At 35.3% G+C, this 10,842-nt stretch overlaps 1 protein-coding gene across 1 annotated transcript; it reads right to left on the reverse strand.

Moving 5' to 3' along the window:
• Nucleotides 1–7,305, reverse strand: LOC128236143 (uncharacterized). The gene is made up of 3 exons (XM_052951010.1): nt 6,939–7,305; nt 2,188–2,328; nt 1–624 (listed from the first exon to the last, which is right to left on the reverse strand). Exons 1-3 carry the CDS (start codon nt 6,994–6,996, stop codon nt 443–445), a joined length of 381 nt encoding a protein of 126 aa, XP_052806970.1. The 5' UTR covers nt 6,997–7,305; the 3' UTR covers nt 1–442.
• Nucleotides 7,306–10,842: the final 3,537 nt, after the last annotated feature.

A 10,842-nucleotide genomic window follows, 5' to 3' on the forward strand; every position in this document is an offset into this window, starting at 1 on the left:
TCGAGACGTATGGTTTATTGGAAGAGTATATGGCGTGTTTCCTTAACACTTTCACGATTTATCGTAAACTATCATGACCGAGAGCCAGCTTTTAACACAACAAAAACCCATATCTTAAGGGGTTTTACATCATACCACTTCTGATACAATAAAATTATTTCCTGTTTTCGTAGAATGATGATGAGTACGTTCTTGTTAAACAATCAATTCCTGATTGTGTTTGTAATGGACACTTAATTGGCGATTGTTTCAACCAATACTGCACTTGAAAGAGGAATATATTCCTGTCTCATGACTAAAATATATCTTGTTTATCGTGACAAGAACATTCATAAAAAATTAAATAACAATATCATAATTTTAACACTTAGAAGAGGCTTGGAGCTTAACCCTCTGGCTGTTGAAACACAATGCAGAAAATGACGTCATGGAGAAACTGGAATTAAAACTCGCGCAGAACCGTTAATATGGTAGCGACACTGGCCGCCACAACCAATGATCGCATGTGGCCTTCAGTGGAGTTGGAGCGCTCCTGTTCACATGTACACACACTGCCGATGATAACAACCTCGGCCTTTTCCTCATATTTGTTACCCGCTGTTTCCGAACATCCTCTCCACAGCCCTGAAATATGTTATTTATTTTGTTCAAAATGGTGTTTTCAAAGGGTAAGAGTATAACAGACAATGTGTAGCAAAATAAAAGTGAAGTGGCACAAAGTTTTCAAACCACCAGAACGACAAACATATAGCCTAAGGGTACCAATACGACAAAAAACAGTTTTCGTTTTAAATCAGCCATCGTGGTTGTAGATGTGTTGTTTTGTGTGTTTGTTTGTGCGTGAGCGTGTTTGTTGAGGAGATGGGGACATGGGCACGTAAGAGTGTGTGTGTGTGTGGGGGGGATAAATGTTTAAAGACAGACAGACAGAAATGTTTATTGTCGTAAACATGTTATGTAACAGTTTCTTGACAAAATATAGAAAATATAAACACACATATAATTATTCAGTATGGTCACAACGATTCATGGCCTAAATACAAAGAAAAGAGAAAACTATAAGTGGGCTAAATTAAAGAACAAAAAAATAATAAAAAATAAGGTATCAAAAAAGGGAAACATGATACATATCAAAATCAAACTGTGGGATATATATTAAATACAGTAATGAAGTATTATGGGAGGCTATTCACAAATGTCATAATACTTGAAAGATCTAAACGGTGTTATTTATTAAGGAATTTCTTAACATAAATGCTTGATTTATAAATTTACTTAAGCTACTTAGTATGCTTACGTTTTTTGATAGCATTAGTTCGATAAACTTGTACATACTTGGGTTTCTAATATAATATCTTTTAATCATTTTTTTTCTGAAGTCATTATATACCGGACATATTATTATGAAATGATATTCATCTTCTAAATCATTAGAGTTACACACAGTACAATAACGTTGGGCTCTATCTGTTCTATTTCGGCCATATCGGCCGGTTTCTATATGCAGTTTATGAGATGACAATCTTAGCTTAGACAAAGACATTCTTGGTTTCTTTGGTAAATACTCTAGGTAAAGTTCAATTTCAAAATGTTTCTTAATTAGTTTATATGTTCATAAAGTACTACTATTGCTTATCCCTTCATGCCATGATTGCTTAAACACATCGAGCACTCTATTCTTAAACATAATATGAAAGTTTTTTAAATTAACTGAGTTTGGATTTAACCACACATATGAGAAACCATACATATCTAACAAAGATTTTACCTTATTGGCCCAGTTGTTACGATAATCATGGTTCCCTAACATGTCATTATATAATTCTTTTGTGATAATGTTGTCGGTAGAAATAGTTTTATACCAAAATTTTATAATCCTTGCATATCTATTGACGTATAGAGGGTAAACGGCCATGTTGCATGAACTCGTTTTAACACCTAGAATATATTTACAAAATTTAAGATGAAATCGCTCGATCTCTATCGATTTTGAAATTTCGATTGTTTAAAATAGGACAGCGACAAACAGAAATGGCCTTTTATTAACGTTTAAAGTACATGTATAAATGTATGAGTTTGGCTTAAAAAGCTATGACGTCATATTGCATACACAATATTAAATACTTAATATAATTATTTACTTTTCTCAATCAGCTTTCTGTTAGTATGGTCAGTTCAGTGACCTACCATGGGTTCCATTATTGTATTTTCCGAAAGCTCCCATCCATCCCATGGGACATTCCATCTCTGTAACGCCATCCTTTTTAAAGAGATCCTGGCACTCAGGCTTTGGTATGGTGTAGCATTTGACAGCAAACACCTCGTCCACTTAAAAAAAGTACGTTTTAAATAAGTACATTATATGAAATCAAGCAATTTCAATAAAAAAAATGAATGAATAAATATTTAAACAAACAAACAAACAAACAAACAAACAAACAAACAAACAAACAAACAAACAAACAAACAAACAAACAAACAAACAAAACAAGTGTTTGATTATTAACTGTACCTGCCTATACTAAGAGCATTCAAGGCGCTTTATGTCAAAAAATACTACCATGAGAAAAAAGTTGTGTATTTGTCAGGGAGAAATACTACCCTGAGAAGACTGAAATCGCTATATGTCAGGGAGAAATACTACCCTGAGAAGACTGAAATCGCTATATGTCAGGGAAAAATACTACCCTGAGAAGACTGAAATCGCTATATATGTCAGGGAGAAATACTACTCTGAGAAGACTGAAATCGCTATATATGTCAGGGAGAAATACTATGAAATCGCTATATATATATCAGGGAGAAATACTACCCTGAGAAGACTGAAATCGCTATATGTCAGGGAGAAATACTACCCTGAGAAGACTGAAATCGCTATATATGTCAGGGAGAAATACTACCCTGAGAAGACTGAAATCGCTGTATATGTCAGGGAGAAATACTACCCTGAGAAGACTGAAATCTCCCTATATGTCAGGGAGAAATACTACCCTGAGAAGACTGAAATCGCTATATGTCAGGGAGAAATACTACCGTGAGAAGACTGAAATCGCTATATGTCAGGGAGAAATACTACCCTGAGAAGACTGAAATCGCTATATATGTCAGGGAGAAATACTACCCTGAGAAGACTGAAATCGCTTTATATGTCAGGGAGAAATACTACCCTGAGAAGACTGAAATCGCTATATGTCAGGGAGAAATACTACCCTGATAAGACTGAAATCGCTATATGTCAGGTAGAAATACTACCCTGAGAAGACTGAAATCGCTATATGTCAGGGAGAAATACTACCCTGAGAAGACTGAAGTCGCTATATGTCAGGGAGAAATACTACCCTGAGAAGACTGAAATCGCTATATGTCAGGGAGAAATACTACCCTGAGAAGACTGAAATCGCTATATATGTCAGGGAGAAATACTACCCGGAGAAGACTGAAATCGCTATATATGTCAGGGAGAAATACTACCCTGAGAAGACTGAAATCGCTATATGTCAGGGAGAAATACTACCCTGATAAGACTGAAATCGCTATATGTCAGGTAGAAATACTACCCTGAGAAGACTGAAATCGCTATATGTCAGGGAGAAATACTACCCTGAGAAGACTGAAGTCGCTTTATGTCAGGGAGAAATACTACCCTGAGAAGACCGAAGTCACTATATGTCAGGGAGAAATACTACCCTGAGAAGACCGAAGACACTATATGTCAGGGAGAAATACTGATATTCAGGGAGAAATACTACTCTGAGAAGACCGAAGTCACTATATGTCAGGGAGAAATACTACTCTGAGAAGACCGAAGTCACTATATGTCAGGGAGAAATACTGATATTCAGGAAGAAATACTACCCTGAGAAGACTGAAGCCACTATGTGTCAGGGAGAAATACTGATATTCAGGGATTAATACTGATATTCAGGGAGAAACACTGATATTCAGGGAGAAATACTGCTATTCAGGGAGAAATACTACCCTGAAAAGACCCAAACCGCTATATTTCAGGGAGAAAAAATACCATGAAAAGACCCATACCGCTATATGTCAGGGAGAAGAAATACTTTACTATGAATCTGGAAGCCGCTATATGTCAAGACAAAATGCTGTCCTGAGGAAACTAAAGCCACTAAATACCAAGAAGACTTTTTTTTATGAAAGATGGAAGCCACTACATGTCGGGAAGACATACTATCCTTAGAAGACTGAAACCATTATATGTGAAGAAGGCATAATATCCTAAGAATACTGAAGCCCCTATATGTGAAGAAGACATACTATCCTTAGAAGACTGAAGCCACTATATGTGAAGAAGACATACTATCCTAAGAATACTGAAGCCCCTATATGTGAAGAAGACATACTATCCTAAGAATACTGAAGCCCCTATATGTGAAGAAGACATACTATCCTTAGAAGACTGAAACCATTATATGTGAAGAAGGCATACTATCCTAAGAAGACTGAACCCACTATATGTGAAGAAGACATACTATCCTTAGAAGACTGAAACCATTATATGTGAAGAAGACATACTATCCTTAGAAGACTGAAACCATTATATGTGAAGAAGGCATACTATCCTAAGATACTGAAGCCCCTATATGTGAAGAAGACATTCTATCCTAAGAATACTGAAGCCCCTATATGTGAAGAAGACATACTATCCTAAGAAGACTGAAACCATTATATGTGAAGAAGACATACTATCCTTAGAAGACTGAAGCCACTATATGTGAAGAAGACATACTATCCTAAGAAGACTGAAGCCCCTATATGTGAAGAAGACATACTATCCTTTGAAGACTGAACCCACTATATGTGAAGAAGACATACTATCCTAAGAAGACTGAAGCCACTATATGTGAAGAAGACATACTATCCTAAGAAGACTGAACCCACTATATGTGAAGAAGACATACTATCCTAAGAAGACTGAAGCCCCTATATGTGAAGAAGACATACTATCCTAAGAAGACTGAACCCACTATATGTGAAGAAGACATACTATCCTAAGAATACTGAAGCCCCTATATGTGAAGAAGACATACTATCCTTAGAAGACTGAAGCCACTATATGTGAAGAAGACATACTATCCTAAGAAGACTGAACCCACTATATGTGAAGAAGACATACTATCCTTAGAAGACTGAAACCATTATATGTGAAGAAGACATACTATCCTTAGAAGACTGAAACCATTATATGTGAAGAAGGCATACTATCCTAAGATACTGAAGCCCCTATATGTGAAGAAGACATACTATCCTAAGAATACTGAAGCCCCTATATGTGAAGAAGACACACTATCCTAAGAATACTGAAGCCCCTATATGTGAAGAAGACATACTATCCTTAGAAGACTGAAACCATTATATGTGAAGAAGACATACTATCCTTAGAAGACTGAAGCCACTATGTGTGAAGAAGACATACCATCCCAAGAAGACTGAAGCCCCTATATGTGAAGAAGACATACTATCCTTAGAAGACTGAACCCACTATATGTGAAGAAGACATACTATCCTAAGAAGACTGAAGCCACTATATGTGAAGAATACATACTATCCTAAGAAGACTGAACCCACTATATGTGAAGAAGACATACTATCCTAAGAAGACTGAAGCCCCTATATGTAAAGAAGACATACTATCCTAAGAAGACTGAACCTACTATATGTGAAGAAGACATACTATCCTAAGAATACTGAAGCCACTATATGTGAAGAAGACATACTATCCTTAGAAGACTGAAGCCACTATATGTGAAGAAGACATACTATCCTAAGAATACTGAAGCCCCTATATGTGAAGAAGACATACTATCCTAAGAATACTGAAGCCACTATATGTGAAGAAGACATACTATCCTAAGAAGACTGAACCCACTATATGTGAAGAAGACATACTATCCTAAGAAGACTGAACCCACTATATGTGAAGAAGACATACTATCCTAAGAAGACTGAAGCCCCTATATGTGAAGAAGACATACTATCCTAAGAAGACTGAACCCACTATATGTGAAGAAGACATACTATCCTAAGAAGACTGAAGCCACTATATGTGAAGAAGACATACTATCCTTAGAAGACTGAAGCCCCTATATGTGAAGAAGACATACTATCCTAAGAAGACTGAAGCCCCTATATGTGAAGAAGACATACTATCCTTAGAAGACTGAAGCCACTATGTGTGAAGAAGGCATACTATCCTAAGAAGACTGAAGCCACTATATGTGAAGAAGACATACTATCCTTAGAAGACTGAAGCCACTATGTGTGAAGAAGACATACTATCCTTAGAAGACTGAAGCCACTATGTGTGAAGAAGGCATACTATCCTAAGAAGACTGAACCCACTATATGTAAAAAAGACATACTATCCTAAGTAGACTGAAGCCACTATATGCGAAGAAGACATACTATTCGAGGAAGATTGAAGCCACTTTATGTAAAAAAGACATACTATCCTAAGAAGAATGAAGCCACTATATGGGAAGAAAACATACTGTCCCGAGAAGACTGAAGCTCCTATTTGTAAAGAAGACATACTATCCTAAGAAGACTGAAATCACGATATGTATAGACAAAATCACTATCCGGAGAAGATGGAAGCCTCTTTATGTCAATAAACTGCGTAAGATACATGTGTCGTTATCGATTTGATACATCATCACTCAGTAAGAGTCAATGCGTCGTACACAACGATATCAATTTTATGTACGTTTTTTACATTTTTATTTTTTTTCCTTGCAATGGTATCATCTGGTGCCTTGTCCCTTTAAGTATCTATATTGAAAAGAAATCAACGTTTTACATGCACAGTGATCTGTGTTTAGTACTACTTTTACTTTTGAAATTAGTGAATAAACGTTAAAAAGATAATAATGATCATTGTGGTACGATCAATTATACGATCGGCAATATTTATTTACCCGAAAATAATGTCAGGAATCCGACAAGCACCACGAAACCGATCACAAATTTCGCCATAGTTATCTTATGCGGGATGCTACTGTGGACGTCCAATGATACAGTAGATACTTCATTTCATTTTAAGTATCTAATCTTATCTTTCAAACCAAATGACTATAATCTCTGACACTTCAAAAGCCGAAATTTTATACTTTTTTTAAAAAATGCGTAAATTATTTTCATTCACAGTATGAACCCTTAATAAATTAACGTTTCGTATTTGATTAACAATTTTAAAGTTCTTTCATTAAGAATATATGCTTTAATCTGATTTTTGCAGTGAAAATAAGTATTTGGCCTGTAATTTATGATAAGTTTCCTCGATGTCAGTGTATGTAAAGTTAGCAAGGACTGCTGTATGCATAGTGTACGTTGATGCTACAAATCAGAAAACAAAGACGTTACGTCAACAGGACAGGCCAACTCGGAAATCCTTACACAAATATAGTTATTGTATTGTTCTTGCCATTTCTATAGGGTTTTTTTGAAATTGCATGAGTAATGTTATTCTACGAAAGTGTAATTTTCCCAGTGTATTTGAATCAGTGCTTAAAGTAACACTCTTATTCAAAATCAATACATATACATGTATAACGAACATCAATTTTGACTGATAAACCTTTAACTACTTACTAGATAATGCATTTATGGAAAATATTAATTACTGATAACAAGTTTGTGACCGTGTATTTAAAAGCAGAAAGCGCAAAAATTATGAAATGATTGGTGAATGCTAAATTATTTACTATAGTCTACTATAGTCTCATAAGGTAGAAATACCGTGTTTTATGCTCATTTCTTTCAAATTAAACTCTTAATCCTTCATAAGAACCATTGTTTTCGACATTTATTCATCCTTTTTTAAATAATAAAACAATACTATTAATTGTGGTAAATCTTATTTGGGAGTAAGAGTGCATCTTTAATGAACGTTCACTAGCTATGATTGGAGTGAACGTTTTCTGTCAATAAATGAAGGTGACGACCGATAAGCGCCGATGAATGCTCAAAATACCATAAACACGCGAATAAAACATACTATATAGAATATGTATGTCTCGAAAGAGAATATGTCCACGCTTTTAATGGACGTCATTATTATATATTTACAATTTAAGAACAACCATACTGGATGTCGAGAAAGAATGTTTTGAAATGCTGACGTCAGTACATTTCGGCGATCATTTCGTCGACTTTCGGATACACTATTTGATAATATTTTAAAGATATCTTGATAAACAAAAAGTAGTTTATCTTATTTATCTCAGGTAAGATTTCAAATAACAGCCTCAAAACTCTTTTAAAAGAAAAAAATGCACAATTTATACCCAATCAAAAAAGTGAACTGAGCTTGTTATACTCGATTCATCAAGAATCATGGCGAAGCCATCAATGTTTATGCCCACGATTTATTACGTTTTAACACGATTTAAAAAAAAAATGTGTAACATCGTAGCGAAAATCGTGACAGCAAGGGCAAAGTTGCAATAATCCATAGATTAAATATCTGTTCACAATCGATGTCGTTACCATCACTCAAATGCCCCCTCCCCCGCTTTGTCAGAAACATTTGCGGTGTGACGCTGACTGTGACCTTGACCTACTGACCCTTAAACTAATGGGGCTTTACTTCCGATCAAGTAAAACGATGGATGGACTATCTTCAGGTCAAATACTAAACGGGAAGTTGTTCATGGCCCTAAGACAAACTATTCTTGACATGGAAAGTTTTAAACAAACGAATTTTGAAAATGACCGTGACCTTCAACCGCCCCACGCCACAAACAAATAATCAATAGGTTCATCTTTTGAACAACCTACCACTAAGGTTTTATGATGATATGATACATCATTATAGTGTATTGTGCGGTCAAAGATGTTAAACATTGTTGAAAATGACCTTGATCTTTGACACACCGTTCCAAAATCAATAATAAGTCATCTACTGTTCAAGTACAACTTACCAGTAATGTGTTATGATCATATGTGGAATTGTGCTGTAGCTATGTTGTCATTTTTTCTCAAAAGAACAAAAGACCTTGCAATTTTACCACAGGGGACATTTACTGGTCAAATGCAATTAAGTTTAACTATATAGTCCTGAGTCAACTAATCTGAATTTAGTGTGCGGAAAACACAGTCCGACCAAAATTCAGCATATCTAGGAAATAAATACTTAGTTCTGATCCTGTGGCACTCTCACAGATTGACCATTTTAACAACTTTTTTTTTATTTTTTGTCTTGATAAGAGCAATTTTTTGCGTAAATATCTGCAAACGAATGATATAAGATTGCTGACAAAAAATCAGATCGTAGATTTGCATTTTCCGTTCGAATATTAATGTTTTATGGCTTAAACCGTTAGTAACGGTTTAAACAAATGCATAAAACATTATATATATAAATCTGCGATACGATTATTTTGTCAGCAGTCTTATATAACTGGTTTCCATGGATTTACGCAAAAATTGGCTCGTTCTAAGACAAAAAAAATAAAAAAAAGTTGTCAAAACGTTCAATCTGTGAGAGTGCAGCTTTAAGATCGATAAAAAGGAAACCTCTTTAAATCAACGAGGGGAAATGGTTCTGGTGAAGATGTGAAGTTAAAATGAATCAACATGTACTTGAGATAATTAAAGAATTGTCGTGAACACCTAACATTTGTTTCTATCATACAGGCGCCGGCAGTGGCGTAGTTACATATAGGCCTTGTATGCCTGGGCCTACAACTTTTTTGAAAAATGACAAAATTTAAATAACCCAAAAATGCAATAAAAACAAATAGCTACTCAAACACTTTGAACAACTCAAAAGTTTGTTTTATTTTAACCAAAGCAAACGTGGTGTTTATTTAAACTACGTGTAGGGTGTATTACCTGATTTTATTGTAATCATTGCAAAAACAATTAAGTGTGTGTAATGTGCATATAAAAGCCCCCAAACTCACATATAATTATCGGGCCTACAAGTTTGTTTAGGCCCTAGCTACGCCCCTGACAGGGATGTTTTGTTTGTTGGACTAGGGCACTTGTGCACTAGTATGAAGTGGTGCTCCATGAATCGATCACGTGGGCCAACTCTGCACTTCACTTACGTCATGTATTACTACGCTCTGAAATTTGATTGGATGTCCGTTTACATATTTGAATGATCAGTATTTGTTTTGGTTTGTGCATTGATTCTCATATCAGAACAGTACCCTGTAGGCCAAACCCTTACCTAACGGTTACTTCTTTCATTACCCTCGTGATTGTAGTCATACACAGCTAACGCTTTGCACTACTTGTGTATGATTTTAATTACGCGGTAAGTGGGTGCAGTGACAACTAGACCTGTTTGGAGTACCATGTACAGTTTAAACGAACTATGTAGTATTTACTGATTACAGATATTTTCTCGACATAATTTTAGCGTTATTAAAATATTGCATTATCCATATTATATAAGGCCAAATAAAAAATAGGTCTGTTTCAGGTTACCCGACCGACCCTATTTTTTCCCGCCGACCCTAACCTATTTTCCCTGAAAAAATGTGATTTGGGTACGAAAAGCATTTGTTACGAAATGTATGTACGTAATGTTGACAATATTAGGGTTGGATTTCTGAATGTATTTACTGTACTTCACCTTAGAGTTCGGACACCTTAAAATAATTAATTTTTCGCTCTACGAATTCATAGAAAATAACCATCCTAATAGCCTCTTATAGAACAATACCGTTATCAAGTCGTTTAATTTAACAACTTGAGTACGGTATTGTTCTATAAGAGGCTCTTAGGATTTGGCCGGCGTGAGGATGTTTTTTAAAACAAATAGAATCACAAACCCAGTCAAACTTATCAACTTCCGCCTCAAAATGTTAT

Source organism: Mya arenaria, chromosome 5 (genome assembly GCF_026914265.1).
Source record: "Mya arenaria isolate MELC-2E11 chromosome 5, ASM2691426v1".
Taxonomy (NCBI): Eukaryota; Metazoa; Mollusca; class Bivalvia; order Myida; family Myidae; genus Mya; species Mya arenaria.

Coding starts and splice junctions, on each gene's coding strand:
- LOC128236143 (XM_052951010.1), bottom strand. CDS start 6,996: ATGGCGAAATTTGTGATCGGTTTCGTGGTGCTTGTCGGATTCCTGACA. Junction 2,329..6,938: donor ATTCCTGACATTATTTTCGG/GTAAATAAATAT, acceptor ACTTTTTTTAAG/TGGACGAGGTGTTTGCTGTC. Junction 625..2,187: donor ATACAATAATGGAACCCATG/GTAGGTCACTGA, acceptor AACATATTTCAG/GGCTGTGGAGAGGATGTTCG.